This window comes from Cryptococcus depauperatus, chromosome 8, assembly GCF_001720195.1.
Source record: "Cryptococcus depauperatus CBS 7841 chromosome 8, complete sequence".
NCBI classification, from domain to species: domain Eukaryota; kingdom Fungi; phylum Basidiomycota; class Tremellomycetes; order Tremellales; family Cryptococcaceae; genus Cryptococcus; species Cryptococcus depauperatus.
Genome location: NC_089475.1, coordinates 918,535 through 934,892, shown reverse-complemented (window position 1 = coordinate 934,892; position 16,358 = coordinate 918,535). Strand labels below are relative to the sequence as shown.

The 16,358-nt window shown below is 44.4% G+C and overlaps 7 protein-coding genes across 7 annotated transcripts; 6 read left to right on the top strand and 1 right to left on the bottom strand.

Moving 5' to 3' along the window:
• Nucleotides 1-208: 208 nt before the first annotated feature.
• Nucleotides 209-599, top strand: L203_106284 (uncharacterized protein; the record flags this gene model as incomplete). The annotated part of the gene is made up of 3 exons (XM_066215640.1): nt 209-302; nt 353-426; nt 519-599. 3 exons carry the CDS (start codon nt 209-211, stop codon nt 597-599), a joined length of 249 nt encoding a protein of 82 aa, XP_066071737.1.
• A 1,434-nt stretch (nt 600-2,033) lies between these two features.
• On the top strand, nt 2,034-2,437 carry L203_106283 (uncharacterized protein; the record flags this gene model as incomplete). The annotated part of the gene is made up of 2 exons (XM_066215639.1): nt 2,034-2,275; nt 2,323-2,437. 2 exons carry the CDS (start codon nt 2,034-2,036, stop codon nt 2,435-2,437), a joined length of 357 nt encoding a protein of 118 aa, XP_066071736.1.
• Nucleotides 2,438-2,596: 159 nt separating this feature from the next.
• L203_106282 (uncharacterized protein) lies at nt 2,597-2,941 on the top strand (the record flags this gene model as incomplete). Its single annotated transcript, XM_066215638.1, has 1 exon — nt 2,597-2,941. One exon carries the CDS (start codon nt 2,597-2,599, stop codon nt 2,939-2,941), a length of 345 nt encoding a protein of 114 aa, XP_066071735.1.
• Nucleotides 2,942-3,394: 453 nt separating this feature from the next.
• Nucleotides 3,395-5,685, top strand: L203_106281 (uncharacterized protein; the record flags this gene model as incomplete). Its single annotated transcript, XM_066215637.1, has 18 exons — nt 3,395-3,454; nt 3,497-3,518; nt 3,562-3,593; nt 3,651-3,660; nt 3,719-3,737; nt 3,784-3,820; nt 3,871-3,992; nt 4,123-4,145; nt 4,189-4,213; nt 4,257-4,280; nt 4,331-4,440; nt 4,486-4,556; nt 4,604-4,680; nt 4,728-4,842; nt 4,885-5,135; nt 5,180-5,411; nt 5,457-5,601; nt 5,645-5,685. 18 exons carry the CDS (start codon nt 3,395-3,397, stop codon nt 5,683-5,685), a joined length of 1,416 nt encoding a protein of 471 aa, XP_066071734.1.
• An 897-nt stretch (nt 5,686-6,582) lies between these two features.
• L203_106280 (uncharacterized protein) lies at nt 6,583-9,546 on the top strand (the record flags this gene model as incomplete). The annotated part of the gene is made up of 9 exons (XM_066215636.1): nt 6,583-6,877; nt 7,068-7,651; nt 7,698-7,927; nt 7,973-8,314; nt 8,372-8,518; nt 8,572-8,686; nt 8,737-8,825; nt 8,885-9,420; nt 9,473-9,546. The coding sequence occupies 9 exons, from the start codon at nt 6,583-6,585 to the stop codon at nt 9,544-9,546; spliced, it is 2,412 nt and encodes an 803-aa protein (XP_066071733.1).
• A 228-nt stretch (nt 9,547-9,774) lies between these two features.
• Nucleotides 9,775-10,926, bottom strand: L203_106279 (uncharacterized protein; the record flags this gene model as incomplete). Its single annotated transcript, XM_066215635.1, has 6 exons — nt 9,775-9,862; nt 9,909-10,202; nt 10,253-10,414; nt 10,468-10,661; nt 10,723-10,797; nt 10,867-10,926. 6 exons carry the CDS (start codon nt 10,924-10,926, stop codon nt 9,775-9,777), a joined length of 873 nt encoding a protein of 290 aa, XP_066071732.1.
• Nucleotides 10,927-11,108: 182 nt separating this feature from the next.
• On the top strand, nt 11,109-15,636 carry L203_106278 (myosin-1; the record flags this gene model as incomplete). Its single annotated transcript, XM_066215634.1, has 16 exons — nt 11,109-11,111; nt 11,157-11,237; nt 11,303-11,431; nt 11,484-11,526; nt 11,573-11,898; nt 11,946-12,023; nt 12,073-12,157; nt 12,211-12,619; nt 12,665-12,760; nt 12,810-12,958; nt 13,010-13,418; nt 13,466-14,192; nt 14,246-14,496; nt 14,547-15,104; nt 15,154-15,522; nt 15,594-15,636. The coding sequence occupies 16 exons, from the start codon at nt 11,109-11,111 to the stop codon at nt 15,634-15,636; spliced, it is 3,756 nt and encodes a 1,251-aa protein (XP_066071731.1).
• Nucleotides 15,637-16,358: the final 722 nt, after the last annotated feature.

Genomic DNA, 16,358 nt, shown 5'->3' with positions numbered 1-16,358 from the left:
TATTTATTAATTCAATTACCTTGGATTAGAAATGTCGAACGACATATTTCAAATGGCAGCACTATGATACAGATGTGGAGGTGGAGGTGAGCTTGTGGTCCAATGACGTCATTATAATGATAACTTGTATAAAAGCTCGCTCATAATGAAGAAAACGTCTTTGCATTCTGTAATTCATTATAACAATTTACCATCTATCTCAACCAAAATGACTGTTGGAACCCAGTCTCCCAGCCATGAAAAGGCTGATCCTCTATTCGTTGAAACGAAGAAGCAGATGAGTCAGGCAGACCAAAGGCCTGGTGCGTTTCAAGGCGGTCATTTATCCAGATGTTTAACTAACTTGCCATAGATGCATCCGGCGCTAAGCCTAACAAGCCTCCTCCTGGACAAGAGTCAAGCGGTGTGCCTAAGGAAGCTGTCAAGGTGGGTACCTTTTGACCTTGTTTGATCGTCTTTTCTCCGTCACAAACCTATGTTTCGTTTCTACCTGGCTCGCGGCTAATACAGATATGCAGGCTGCTGAACAGTCTGCAAACGCCATGGGAGAAAAAGGCAAGACGAGGAAAGAGGTCGAGACTGGATCAGGTCCTTCGTAACGACAAGTATGAAAGTAATCGAGTCAATTGGTATGCAGAACTCGTATTATAGTCATGAGTCCGTCCATTCCCATTATTCCTTTTCCAACTGAAAGCCTTTTGCAAACGCAAAGCAATCCCATAAGAGCGCTGCCTTTTTCCCTCTCACACTACTGTCATGAATATTAGCAATAACCAAGATCCACGCTCTGTACCAAAAGGTCACAATAATGCAATCTACGTTGCATTATTATTTATTGGCTATATTCCATAGAATAATTCCAAGGTTCTGACAACTACTCTCTTTTCCCAAGGGACAGCTCTTTTCTCTGTTATTGCTTTTAAATTTGACATTAAATTTGACAAGACTCTTACACTTGTGGACAAGATGAAGTCTTTTTGCTAACGATAGTATAAAGACAGAAGGCGGTAAGAAATGACTCCATGTAAAGGACTTCTTATGAATTCTGTATCGATCCCACAGCTGGCTGCGATGTTTTTGCTTATCGCTAGGAAGTGCTACAACTCGAATTTTGTGTTCAACTCATTCTTTCCATATACTCTTTTGCTTTTTCACTTTGCCAACCACATTCTTTGATCCCATTCCCTCCTCTGGCAGAAAGTGTCCTCCCACACTTGCTCTCCTGTCTACATCTTACCTCTCTACCTTCACCATGGATGGCTTGATTCTCTTCTTCAGAGTACTGCTGACAGGTTTCTTGTCACAAGTCGATGAGTTTAGCATCCAAAATTATTCCAACTTATTTGAACCAAACGTTATTATCAACTGTCAATGGTTTCCATCACCAGAATCATCTTGGTCTAGAGAAATGTGTAAATATCGGGCAGATGAGTTGATAAAGTCTTCGCCTTGGTGTGAGTGCCGTAAATGTAGCCAAACGGGTTGATTGAGTTCTGTTTTCAGCCTTCACCAACAAGACCATTTTGACCCAGTCAGGAGACCCAAGGTTGACTGATTCATCTGACATACGTTGAGACTGGAGGATAACGTTGTCTTTGACAGAGACCATCTCCGTTGGGCCGTCTACTACTGGCAAGGCTGTTCGGAAACTGGTAATACCACAGAGCTTTCTCCAAGGCAAGATAGGTGTCTCATGTTTTTAGCAAGGTAGAGCTTTTGCTGACCATACCTTCGACGCTTGTTTGGTTCTGTGCATTTGGAAATCTTGTTTTCCTCTGAGCAGTGTGGACTACGTGCCAATACAAGAGGCGGGACGGTACTTTAAATCTAGGTATTGGACAGAGCAAGCGGATCTATGCGTCTGCCCGTTCCAGAGATGTTCAATATTCACAGTCCAGAGTAGTAAAGCTCTTATCAACGTCTCAAACTCTGTATTTCTGTCAGCTCTCGCCTATGTTTTCACTAAAATCTCTAAACATTCAGCTCATCTGAATCATGCTCTCCTTACTATTTTCATCAACGAGGAAACCAAGATGAATCCCAATCTCCATTGTTCCCAAGTCGTGCGCAGTCCAGGTTCTGGCATTGGGAAGCAGACCGGAGAGTTGGACATGACTATTATTGCCAAGATGGTCAATAGTCTTCAAAACATGAAAATTTTGAAACCTCTGGAACAAAAGCAAGAAACTAAGGACGTATTTTTGGCGCGAGCGAACAAGCAAATGGAATGGTTTGAGGTGAATCAGCTAGCATTGGATGAAAAGGCCTCTCCCAAGTGAGTTGTATGGTCTGTAGATCGAAAACAACCTAATCCTTTGCTAGTGATCATGGTTCTTTCTATCATAACCAGCTCATCCCTCTACTGGCCTTTGCCAGGAACTTTGAACATGCCAAAATGCACCTTGAAGAGTTTTACAATGGCATCTGTCTGGGTTAAACCGACGTTGTTGGAGAACAGTCGTATGAATCCTTGCAAACTCGTCCCTACCATTATCGAGCGTATAACCTCATGGCATTTGTAACCAACGCTCGTAGCGGAGATATAGCTGGTCTTAACCAGCCTGGTTGAGGACGTAAGGCTGTCCATAACATCGCCATGGTTGATGCCCTCGACTATGCGATGGTGCAAGATGCCACGCTTACCAGTGAAGAGAATCAAGTCAAACGGCTGGGCCCTGTTGCGGCTACCATCATCAACAAGTTTGGCGGCCCTACAGACAAATATACCAAGTTTTTGTATACGATGGATCCGTACTATATCAGAAAGCATTGGTATCCTCTAAACGAAGACATTAATAGTTCTGGAATCAAATGGAGTTTGCTTGAGACGACATACAGTCATGTTCTCGCTCAACCTACCTTGCTTCCTCGACCCACAAAGATTTCTTTCTCTAAACCTGAAAGAGAGTTGGAAGCCACGAGAAGCAGTACCTATGACTGACGTAGTATAGGAAGCATTGAAGAGGATGGATTGAAGAGGATTTTTTCATTGATAGATAATTACACTTGGTTTCATAAGTCATGGATGGAGATTCAGGCCAAGGATGATATGCGATACAAGGCTTATTTCTTCGAGAAACTGTATACTTGACTTGTTCTTGTCCAATATGTAACCCAATCATTGGAAAGCTGCTGTACCATCTCATTAGTATAAAAACATAATGAAATATAAGTAAAAAGAATATAAATAAAGAATAAAGATGAAACTTCATTTGAAAGAAATTATTCTAGTTGCCTATTATCGGACCGGTAACCGAGTTTAGGGATAACCGGCTGTTTATTTTCGCGATGGTACAAAAGAATATAAAAAGGTTTTCCAAGTTTTGTTTTTATGAATATATAACATCCAAAACTGATTATTGAGAAATTGTAACTTCAAGCTGGATCAAGATATATGTTGGACAAGAAGCAAGTGGATGGCCAAGAAGTGGCCAAACATAACAGTCGTGAAAAGGCAAGTGAAAAGCATACGAGAGTAAGGCTGATTGGTATTTAGGGAGTATGGATCGTGGTGCATGGTGAGTACGACTACTAGAATAACACGAGGCTGACAATATCCAGGCAATGTGTACGATGTTAGTGACTTTCTAGATGTGAGTTGATGTTTGGTTGTGGGTTTGATCTTATGGTTGATTAGAATGGTATGGCAGGAGCACCCAGGTGGGTTAAGCTTTCATGTCATCTTGTGCGGTAGCGAGAGCTGAGAAAATGAACTCAGGAGGGGCAGAAATTATACTGTATGTTGTATCGATTCCGGATGAAACCATGTTCACTTGCTTCTAGACGATATGCAGGCAAAGATGCTACAGAAGAATATGAAGTATGCTCATCCTACTTGACACTCTTGAACGCTTGATAAACGTTTGTTAGCCTATACATCCTCCGGATGCGATTAAAGACAATCTTGATCCTTCTAAATGTCTCGGTGCACTCGTTCCATCGTCCCTCCCAGCTGAACCAACACCTTCACCTGCCCCCGCCCCGCCCCCTACGTCAGTGCCCATCGGTCAAGGAGCTGGTCAGTTGGACGGCCGTAGTGTTGAAAAATATGTCAAGCCTTCTTTGGCAGAAATACTCAGCTTGCATGATTTTGAGGCGGTTGCAAGGAGAACAATGAACAAGAGAGGTTGGAACTATTACAGCTCGTGAGTGGAATCAGTTGTGTCTTGCTAAGTGCATCTGCTATAGAGGCGCAGATGATGAGATTTCGCTGGTGAGTTTGTTATTGTGGAAAGCCAGCTAAAGAGAGATCAGAGGGAAAACCATAACGCCTACCAGCGGTTGGTCAACTTGGTGAATGCACTAGCAATTTCCTGACGTGGTCGGCTAGGGTATGGTTCAGACCTCGTATTCTTCGCGACGTGAGTTCTGTAGATTACTCGACTACCATCCTGGGACACAAGACCTCGATGCCAGTATACATCTCAGCCACAGCTTTAGGTTGGTTTTGTCTCACATTGAGGAACAAGGGTAAACAGATTGTAGGCAAACTCGGACATCCTGAAGGTGAGATATGTCTGACAAAGGCAGCGGGAGAACAGGACGTTATTCAAATGGTTGGTTCATAGGTGGATACTGTGATGCTTGCTGACTGACGCATCAGATCCCGACGCTGGCTTCTTGTGGGTTCGACGAGATGGTTGATGCTGCGATACCGGGACAAGTCCAATTCCTTCAACTGTAACTGATTTAACAAAGAGTGTCGAAACCCTACTCATATGTTGCAGTTATGTCAACGCTGATCGAAATCGCACAAAGAAACTCATTGCTCATGCCGCAGAGCGTGGAGTCAAGGCACTCTTCATCACTGTGGATGCACCTCAACTGGGTCGCCGAGAAAAAGTATGACCGAACGGTACTTGTGTCACACTAACCCCTGTGCAGGACATGCGAACCAAGTTTGAAGGCGCTGTATCCGCCCAACAAACCAGACACAATGACAAGATTCAAAGTGACCAAGGTGTTGCTCGAGCAATATCTTCCTTTATCGACCCGAGCTTGAACTGGTACGACTTGAAAGAACTGATAGATGCAGCGCAAGGAATGAAGATTGTGCTCAAGGGTGTGCAATGTTGGGAAGACGCAGTCATGGCTGCAGAAGCTGGAGTTGATGGTGTCGTCTTGAGCAATCATGGGTAAGTCCCCTTTGTGGTCAGGTCGGAAATTAACAGCCATCCAGAGGAAGACAGCTAGACTTTGCTCCCTCGTCATTGGCCCTTCTTCCGTCTGTCATACAGGCACTGACCGCTCGAGGGTTTATGGCACCCAGCCGCCCGAAAAACTTTGAGGTATTTGTCGATGGAGGTGTCCGACGAGCTACCGATGTCCTAAAAGCTGTCGCGCTAGGAGCAACGGCCGTCGGAATCGGACGGCCCATGATCTATGCAATGTCGACGTACGGTACAGATGGCGTGAGCAAAGCGCTGCAAATATTAAAAGTGGGTTGCAAGGTGTAGATCATGCCACTCATCTTGCAGAACGAGTTTGAGATGAATATGCGGTTACTGGGAGCGCCCACGATGTCTGACGTCGTTCCCAGCATGGTCGAGACATCCGCTCTCCTACACTCACAGGGCGCGGTGACCATGTACGATGACAACTGTAGGTCTGCTGCTGCCGACGGGCGTTACTAACCGCTGGCCAGATGAGAGGATGGTACCGGTCGGTGTCAGAGCCAGATTGTAGCCTCGCCATGTTCAAGCTGTAGCATCCTCCGTCACACACTATGCAAGCCATAACCATGTGCCATGGACCAGCATGCAGCCTGTTGATAAGCCTGTCTGTACTCAGTTTGACCCGCAGAGTCCAAAACATGTGACATTACCACTTTTACTGCCGTTGGAAGTCGTCTCCTAGATGCCGACAAGGTGAATCATGCGAAACGGCAACCTGGCCAAATACACTCATTCCGTGCCTGATGTGCACGAGGTTGATTTAATCCCTTTCGACGTCACAGTGATATATCGCTCGCGGCGGCGATGTCCGACGGCTGTCACCACATGGTTGCATGGTGGATGATGAGCTATACCACGTGGCAACCATAGGTTAATAACGTTTTTGCGATTAGATTGTTGTTAATAAGCTTCAAGCTTAATATAGATAGCAGTGGAAGGTGGCGATGCTGTGTATCTCTCTTTTGGCTTTGTGTTTGTCGCTTGTCCATCTGCTTCAACGACACCGGCTGGCCGAGACGGAAATGATGGGATGTAGACGCTGCCAGCACACAGCTGGCCCTATGTAGTTACTAGTTGCGCGCGGAGATCTCTATAGGAGACGGGCGTCAGCGTCTGATAATGGTGCAAGTCTTTGGATTGTATCTACTGGTATGGCGGCTATTCGTAGGTGTTAGGCTCTGTCAGCGACGCGTTCGTGCGCACTACTTGTGGTGGTGGCAATGACTTGCAGGCGGCTAGAACTTCAAGTCATGGTGGTAAAAAGTAAGAAATATATATTTTAAATGTTGAAATCAATTGTCTAAATGACTCTTTGACATTTTGAAACATTGGGGTTTTTTTCCGCCTCCACATCCTTTGGATTTTTTCTAACAGCCATGGCCGCGTAATTACAGGTATACACAGCACAATGGCAATTGGGATTTGTGAATTTAAAAGTGTACTGTCATCATCTCAAAACGCGGAAAAGGTTATTCCATCGGCAAGTCTTGGAGAGCACAACTCTTCCATGCACGAACGGTCTTCCAAGAGAAAGAGGCAGCAGCGGACGGAGAACGAGAGGGAAGAGACTAGATTGGCGGTGATGAAGGGCATGGCGAAAAAGCGTGCGTGGCGAGAGAGTTGGGCAAAGCTGATGTGTGTCAGACCATGGACAGCCTCTCAAGCGTGGCGATGCATGTCTGAGGTGTCGAGCAAAGAAACTGGTGGGTGAGAGAGGTTGGCATGGCTGACTGGACGGGTAGAAATGTTCGGCCACGAAACCTGTCTGTGACCAGTGTGCGAAGCGCAAGGATAATTGTGTCTATGATTCGACTCGGCCAGCGACAGGGATGAAGGAGCTCGATGTGAGACTGGGTACGTGGTGTCAGCATTTGCTTGGCTGATGGGAAGCAGCCCAAATGGAAGAGGATTGTGATGAACAGAGACCGCTGAATAGCTCCTATGCGAGCTCAATGTCTCTTGGGTTAGGCACCCCGTGCCATCCCATTGGACAGGATAACGGACTGGTTTTTATTGGCGAGTCCTTTCATGATCACCCTACAAGCGTTTTGCCCTCTCCCGACCCACAAAGCTTGTTTAGCCATCCGTCGTTGCGGTTGTCGCATGATATGCCAATGTCTTCGTCGCCGGCTCTGCTTGACCCGCCTTCAAAGTTGAAGTGGCAAGGCGAGGTGAACGATTTTGTAGCGTGGCAATGGCCCTCGAGAGGTCTGGGTTTGTATGATTGGAGTAGTCAGCCTATCGATCCAAGCGTGTTGGCGGAGGAAGCTTCGCCCAGCGCCCCAACGACCGTCACCCAATCTCCGTACATGACGCAAAGGATACAGACCAGCGGGAAGCATTATTGGAGCCCGACAGCCGCGCCTCAAGGTATTCTTGTAAATCACGACATGGACCATGTGGAGCAATCCACGGTGGACAGTCATGGAAATATGATTGATCATGCTGGTCCCAGGGTTGATTCTGATGGGATGAATGTAAGTAGAGAAAAGCGGATTATTGAGATGAATCCAACTACTGTAGACTCTTTTATCGATAAACTATGCATTCAGCGCAAGCAGTTCTTATCCAAACAGTGCCGTGGAAAGGGAAACCCGTAGCCAAAGCAATCAAGAAGTGCCGTTATTTGACACAGAAGCAAGATCGCTGTACCTGCAACAGTCGATCAGCTCTGGAAAAAACAGCTTGTTACTTCCGCCTCGAGATAGACTTTTGACAGAAAAAGACATTACTCAGAGCGCGCGTAATTACCTGTCAGTTGGCACTCAAATAAACAAGTTAATGCTGACATAGACTAGACTCGATTTGTTCTTTTATTCAGACCCTCCTCGCAATCAGTTTGGCTCTGAGCCATTTACCCAAACCCAGTTCTATTCTAAACTTCTTCTGCCGCCTGAACAACAACCCCATCCAGCACTGCTGTTTTCTATGTATACCTTGGCTGCATCCGTTTCGTATATTCCTGCTATACGATATTTGGCTGAGTCTCTATTTGAAATAACAAAGCAAAAGTTGGATGATGGTATCCGGACTGGTGATAGATTGGTTGATATCATCAATGGGTCAAAAAATATAAGCAAATGGCTTTACGAAAGAGGGCGATTATTAGAGGGATACGAGTGGGCAAGCAGAAGCATTTCGTGAATGGCTTCTCTAACATTCCATGAAAAGTTTGTTAACGTGACCAACTGAAACAGGTTGTGTTTAGCTTGTAAGCTGCATGAAATTCCGTCTTCGGTTTTCATCGAGCCGGGAGAAGATACGGTCGATGAAAATGCTCCATTGAAGGAACTCTTGCCGCCGCCAAAAGACCAATGGGAACTTTGCGAGCGCATACATGCCTTGTCAGTATTTTCTTTATTGTACATGCCTATCATTGACGGACGCGGGAATATAGCTGGGGAGTATGGGGTAACGAAAAAGGCGGTACACTACGTACAGGGTGGCCCAGCATGATAAAAGATGAAGTGATTATCACTCCACTTCCACGTCCACCGGAAGATTACCTTAATGTCAGCAATTCCTCACTCTCATTTTACAAGTTGACTGATATTGGATAAAGAGAACGATAAGCAAAGTGCAAGACATAAACTTTAGAGATTTGTATGATCTTCCTTTTCGTCAGAATTCTGAAGGACTCGACTTCATCTAGTACGTCAGGAAAATCTGCTTGTTTCTTTTACTTTTTACTCATGGGCGTTGAATGATAGTGGTCTCCTTTTCTCTGTTGCTCATCTTCATCATCGTGCCAGGACATTATCTTCGCACATTTCTGAAACCTCACCCTCTTACCGTTCCCTGGACTCTACAGTTCAATCTCCTGTCAGGAAAAGATATCCTGGAGCTTTTGACGATATCCTTCGTACTTGTGAATGGCTAGAAGAGCATATACCTTCACAATGGAGACTTGATGGGGAGGGAGAAGGATGGTCTCATGTTGATGTCCCTGTCTTATACTCACTGCTCAAATCCATTCCCATATATCTTTACTCGCCCTCTGATCCTTCTGACAGACCTCTTTTCATCCAACATACACGGGTAGCTGCGAACATTGTACTTGAGTGCCTAAAACGTTTACAAACAGAGAGCAACGGAAGAGAGTATAGAATGACTGGACAAGGTTCAGCGGGGTCACGGAGGAACAAAAACGGGCTGTCAGGGCCGTATAGATTTTGTCAGTGGTTGACAATAGAGAATAAATTATCTCAGTGTGCAATCTTGTTAGAAGAAGAAGGAAATTTAGAAGGTAAGCAGATCATTCCTGTTACCTTGTAAATAACCAAATTAATCAAATGTAGAGGCTAAACAATGTAGGCGAGACGCTGAAGTCATCTTGGAAGGTTATCAAAGCGTCAAACCATCTCCATACTAACTCTTTGTATCATTTTATTTTAGATACCTCGAGCGAGGTTGTATAATTTATCATTTGCTGATAATGCACTTTTGGACTTTGGACTGCTTGCTGTCTATAATAAAATGAGTTTATTAGATTGGGTCAATCGAAGAAAAAAGTACATGGAATGCTTAAACCTATTGCTAATACAATGATAAACTCTAGGATGGTTCCCAAATGGCAAGACATGTGCAAGGAGAATGAATGTTAATATGGCTTATCGACTAATAAGTCGCCATGAGCTGTTGGAGAGTTTTTACCAGCACGACCTGAGGAAAACCCGTATAAATAATTTCTACAATTGTTTTAGCTCGCATCAATAATTTACAAGTCGCTCTCACTTGTAATATTCATCGTTCAGTGTGCCGTCAAAGTAAATCGACTGAATTCGAAAAAACACCCGGGCGGTTAACAGCGAATCAGAACCAGCCTGATGTTGTGGTCCAACCCGCTTGACCCCCAATGATTCGGCAATCTCTTGCAAACCTCCTCTTAATGTCTTGATAGATCGCACGACGTGTTTGATGTCATATATACACGGGAACCAGATGAAAAGGAGACGGAAAAAGTCAGATTCATCAGTTGGGAGAGGTTCACAGGTAAGGATCTTGAGGAGGTAACCAAAATCATAGCCACTAACAACATGTCAGTCGCTAGAGCTACAACGGCTAGGCAAGTAGCATACGAGTGGAAAGAAACCCATTTAATATTGTCAAATAACACCAGTCCTGAAGTAATCAGGAGCTCCCCAAAGTATTCAATATCAATACCCTCCTCCTCATTCCGCTTGAAGTCAATACCTGATGATTTCAATAGGTCAATTGAGTCAGGCGCAAACATATCTTCTCTGTGTCTCATCGTAAACGTTCCTTCATATTGTCTATTGCTCTTCCAACTCACGATAGACTAAAGGCAAAGTTGAATTGCCAAGTTGAAGTCTCTGGCGGCGTTTCTCCCTTCTCGTCGCACAGAGTAATACCGAGTTGGATAATTTTGAGCATATCCACATTGCATCGCATTGTTTGAAAGTGATAATCCGATCCAGTCTTGAAGTTTCCTATCGGTCGAGCAACGATGCCAGGAAACTCAGTATCCTAAAGGCATCGTGGTTAGCGCTGAAAGGAAACATGATGGAGCATGAGCAGCCATAATTACCATTGATATGTAAGGATACTTGTCGACTGCTGTTCTAAGAGCAGCAAACTCCGTTTCAAGATTATCTGCCCATACCTAAGAAACCATTGGTCAGTCCCGTTCAGAGGCTCCATGCATTCTCTGCTGTTCTGTTGTTACGCGTACTTCTTTTATTCCATAGTCATTTGGATCTTGCGAGGGTATAGACATTTGTACTGGCGGCATGATACTAAATAGAGACAGAGTTGAAAAGACAAAGATTCAATCAATGAGATTATCAAAAGTGCCTTTACCAGCTTTAAATGGAGGATCGGATAATCTCAGTCGGTGACCACCGCCGTCTTTGTGTTTTCGTTCATGTTCGCAGCTTTCAGTTTACTTTATTCTGTTCTATATATCAGACAATTATGGTAAATATATTAAACACAGAAAGAACAATTCTGATGACTGTATAGGCCCCGTCCAAGAAAGCAGGGAAGAAGGGGGTTGTCGGTGGGCTACCATCTGGGAGCTCCAAGCCCCAAAGGATTCAAAAGGTTTATCATTGTTGTCTTGTTCTGTCATGTCATCATGTTAATTAATGCTGATATAAAATTTATAGGCCGACTGGAGCGAAGGATTCAAGAAGAAGAAGTCGGCTGGTGTGCCAGATATGACTTTGCTCAGCACAATTACCAATGAAGCCATCAATGATAACCTCAAGGCAAGATTTCAAAACCAAGAAATCTACGTCTGTTTCATCTAGTCTTGTGGTCCCGCCATTTGCTAACCAAATATAACAGACATATATAGCTCATGTGCTCATCTCTGTCAATCCCTTCAGAGGTGAGCTTGATCAGCACTCTACAGTAGCAGTTCTGATGCCTGTCAGATCTTGGTATTTATACCAATGAAGTACTCAACTCGTACCGGGGTAAAAACAGATTGGAGATATCGCCCCATGTCTTTGCTATCGCCGAATCTGCATACTATCGCATGACGACAGAGAAAGAAAATCAATGTGTCATCATTTCAGGTGAATCTGGTGCAGGAAAAACAGAAGCGGCCAAAAGAATCATGCAGTATATCGCCGCCGTATCTGGAGGAGAAAGCGGAGGTGGTATTGAAGGAATCAAGGAGATGGTATTGGCGACAAATCCCTTACTGGAGAGTTTTGGTTGTGCAAAAACGTTGAGAAATGATAACTCTAGTCGGCATGTAGGTTGGGTTTTATGTGAACATCTAAAGTAGCTAACACAATATAGGGAAAATATCTTGAAATTATGTTCAACAGTATGGGACAGCCTGTGGGCGCTCAGATCACAAACTATTTGCTTGAAAAAGTACGAGGACCAAACAAGCATGGTCGCATTTACTAAAATCGCCGTTTAGGGTCGAGTCGTTGGTCAGATTGATGACGAGCGAGACTTTCACATATTTTACCAATTCACCAAGGGCGCCCCCGCTGAGATGAGGGGTATGCTGGATTCACTATGTTTCATTCATCAACGTGCTCACATTTCATTATAGAGGCATTCGGACTTCAAGGTCCAGAAGCTTACGCATACACAAGCCGTAGCAACTGTCTCGATGTCAAATCCATTAACGATGCCTCTGACTTTCAAGAAACCCTTCGGGCCATGCAGGTCATTGGCCTTACGTCTGAAGAACAAACTTCCATCTTTCGCGTATTGGCGACCATCCTTTGGCTAGGCAATATTGATTTCGTTGAAGGAGCTGATGGCAATGCAATCATTAACGATACAGGAGTTACAGATTTTGCAGCGTACTTGATGGAGGTTGATCCTGGGCAGCTGCAAAAAGCGTTGTTGACAAGGATAATGGAAACACAAAGAGGCGGCAGGAGAGGTAGTGTCTATGAGGTGCCACAGAATATGGCTCAAGCTTCTTCTGGGAGAGATGCATTAGCGAAAGCTCTGTAAGTTGGTTTGTCGCGTCAAAAAAAAAACATTGACATGCCAAGTTACAATAATCTGTTTGAGTGGATCGTTAGCCGAGTCAATGTCTCCATGAAGCCGCAAACTGCAACTGACTATGTTATTGGTGTGCTTGATATCTAGTACGTATCAATTGGAGTTTTGAACAATCAACTGATATCGTACATGTAGTGGTTTTGAGATTTTCCAGGACAACAGCTTCGAACAGCTCTGTATTAATTATGTTAACGAGAAGCTTCAACAAATTTTTATTGAATTGACACTCAGGGCCGAACAAGAAGAGTACGTCCGAGAGCAAATCAAATGGACTCCTATCAAGTGTATGTAATTTCTCCATCAAGTATGCAAAGCCTACTGACCAAAACATATAGTTTTCGACAATGCCATTGTCTGTTCTCTCATTGAGGATCGACGACCGGCAGGTATTTTCGCTACCCTCAACGATGCTACTGCCACAGCTCATGCTGATCCATCTGCCGCTGACAATTCCTTCATTCAGCGATCATCCATGCTCGCTTCCAGCCCCAATTTTGAAGCTCGGGGCAACAAATTTCTCATTAAGCACTATGCCGGCGATGTACTATACAACGTCGCTGGCATGACTGACAAAAACAAGGATACCCTGATCAAGGACATCCTAGATTTGATTGAAGGGAGTAAGGATACCTTCTTGCATACTCTTTTCCCTGAAAAGGTGGACCATACCTCGAAGAAAAGACCCCCAACTGCTGGTGATAAGATCAAATTATCGGCTAATTTACTTGTGGATAATCTCATGAAGCAAGTCAATCAACAACTTTGTGTATATCAGCTAATCATAATCTCAGATGCCAACCACATTATATCCGCACAATCAAGCCCAATCAGCACCGTTCCCCAACTGAGTATGATGATAAAGCAGTTCTTCACCAAGTCAAATACCTTGGTCTTCAAGAAAATATTAGGGTTCGACGAGCAGGTTTTGCCTATCGTGCAGAGTTTTCCAAGATGATTCAACGTTTCTATCTCTTATCTCCTGCTACTTCTTATGCGGGCAATTATATTTGGACAGGAGATGACCGATCTGGTTGTGAAAGAATTCTAACCGACGCAAAGATCAAAAAGGAAGAGTGGCAAATGGGCGTTACAAAAGCTTTTATCAAGAATCCTGAAACGCTCTTTTATCTTGAGGGCGAACGAGATCGCTATTGGCATACTATGGCCTCACGTATCCAGCGCGCATGGCGAGCCCACGTTCGACGTAAGCATGAAGCAGCTACGAAGATTCAACGCTTTTGGAAAAATCAGCGTGAAGGGCTCGTTTACGCCCGTAAGCGCGACTATGGTCATGAGGTGCTGGCCGGCAGAAAAGAAAGAAGAAGATTCAGTCTTTTGGGCATGCGCAAATTTATGGGCGACTATCTAGATGTGGGAGGCAAGAGTCCGCAAGGCGAATTGCTAAGAAATGCAGCTACGATTGGTCCTGCTGAACAAGTGTACTTTAGCTCTCGGGCCGAACTCTTGGTTTCCAAACTTGGTCGGTCGAGTAAACTCAGCCCTAGATTCTTGATCATTGTGAGATTCAATAGAGAAAGTTCTGTTTGAGATATAGCTGACGTGAGCGACAGACTGACAAGGCTGTTTATTTTGTCATTTCTCTGGTCAAGGATGGACGCATCCAAACTATCTTGGAACGAAAGATCCCCCTTGTCAGCATAAGGGCCATCTCTTTAACCAACTTGCAAGACGATTTCGTTGCACTCAATGTCAACTCCTGTGAGGAAGGTGATCCAGTTTTTACTTCTGCCTTCAAGACCGAAATGGTAACCGTTATCCTCTCATTGACTGGTGGAAACATAAATGTTAATATCGGACCTGCGTAAGTAACCCTTCACTGGCATAATACAGAGGCTAATAGTTTTATGGTAGCATCAATTATGCCAAAAAGAAAGAAAAGCATGCTGTAATCAAAGCCCAAAAAAACGAAACTATCGTTGGTGATGCTGCCTACAAGAGTCACACCATTCAAATTGCTTCAGGTCAACCCCCTAACAGTGTTTCTAACCCTATGCCACCTCGTAAACCCAAAGCCAAGAAGGCTGCAAGAGCTGTGCAGTCTAGTCGACCGATGAACACTGGAAGGCCCGCTGCGGTTGCTCTACCAGGAGCCACTAAACCTGCCGCCCCTACAATACTCAGCAACACACCTTCTTCCCTCGTTTCGAATAAGACCCCTGCTAATTCTATTACAGCGAGTGCTTCTCGTCCAGCACCTTCCATACCAGGCCGTGGCGTGCTGCCTCCCCCGCCTCCTCCCCCAGCAGCTGGCCCGCCAAAAGAAACGTACACAGCGTTGTACAACTTTACAGGCCAGGAGGGTGAGATAAACCTCGTCAAGGGCGAGGAAGTGGAGCTCAAGGAAAAGGAAGACAATGGGTGGTGGATGGTCATTAAGAATGGGCAAGAAGGCTGGGCGCCATCAAATTAGTCGGTGTAATTTTGTGTTACTACATTGTTGAGTACTGACAAATATTAGCCTTAAAATAGTAGAGCAAGCCCCGCCTCCACCTCCACCTCCACCTCCTCCCGCTCACAGGCTACCACCATCTATTCCGCCCTCTGCCCCAATTACAAATGGGTCTGCTGTTCAGTCGTGGAAAACGAAAAATGCGGCAACTGCAACTCTGGCATCATCTGGTTCATCGCCTATCCCTTCTCGTCCAACTTCAGCTGCTGGTAGGGTGCCGCCGGTTATCAAAACCAAACCCGTTATCCCTGCTAAGCCTGCACTCAGCGGAAAACCGTCTGTGCCTACCGCACCAAAGTTTCAACCGAAAATTGCAAATAAACTGGGACAGGTGCAACAACCAGGAAAGGCCCCTGGACAAATGGATTTAGCTGCTGCGTAAGTAAAAAAACATCATACGCTAATCGATAAGTTACAAAGGCAAAGTAACTGATGGATTTTGTATACAGCTTGGCTAAACGTGCTGCTAGGTCTCATGACGAAGACGACTAGACGACAAAAGATAGACCAGAGAACTAAGCTATTGATAGATGTACCAGGACCTTAATTTTTTTGTATGTGCGAAGTTTCAGATTTAATAGTTGATAACTTGACTTGTTTACTCTCAATGACAAGCGCATTGAGCTACTGTGCTAAACACATTTGGATTTCATTTTTATTAAGTTTAGAAAAACGAAGTATCAATGCAAATGTAGTAAACGGTTTTTCGAGATAGTATCTCATCATCTTTCATCTTCTTTGGCATTAGGGCAGAAAATATTGTTATTGATTATCAAGAGTCGATAAGGACGAGTTTGCTATTGACACGAGAAGTGAGATACGGCGTTGAAAAGAGCATTGATCCACCAAAAACGAAAATCACATATGATCCAGCTGACTGCAGTGAGTTATTGATTCAGCACGCCTTCACGTGTTGCTTTTCTTTTGGTGACAGCGTTGAACATTACAAATTACGCAGACGAAACTCGACCTATTTTCAGTCGCTCTACACAATTATTACTCAGATAAGAGTTTGTCAAAATAAGCACACACTATCTTTTACTGGTATTCTCATATCTCTGTTGTTTTTCTCCTTACCTCTTCCTTTTATCTGTGAACCGTTTGGAAATTTTTGATTCATATAATGTCAATTGTTTGACGACCCATCGCCCTCCACTATGATTCAGGCAGCTAAGACAATTGACTAACTTCAATTCCGCAATTTCTTGGGACAG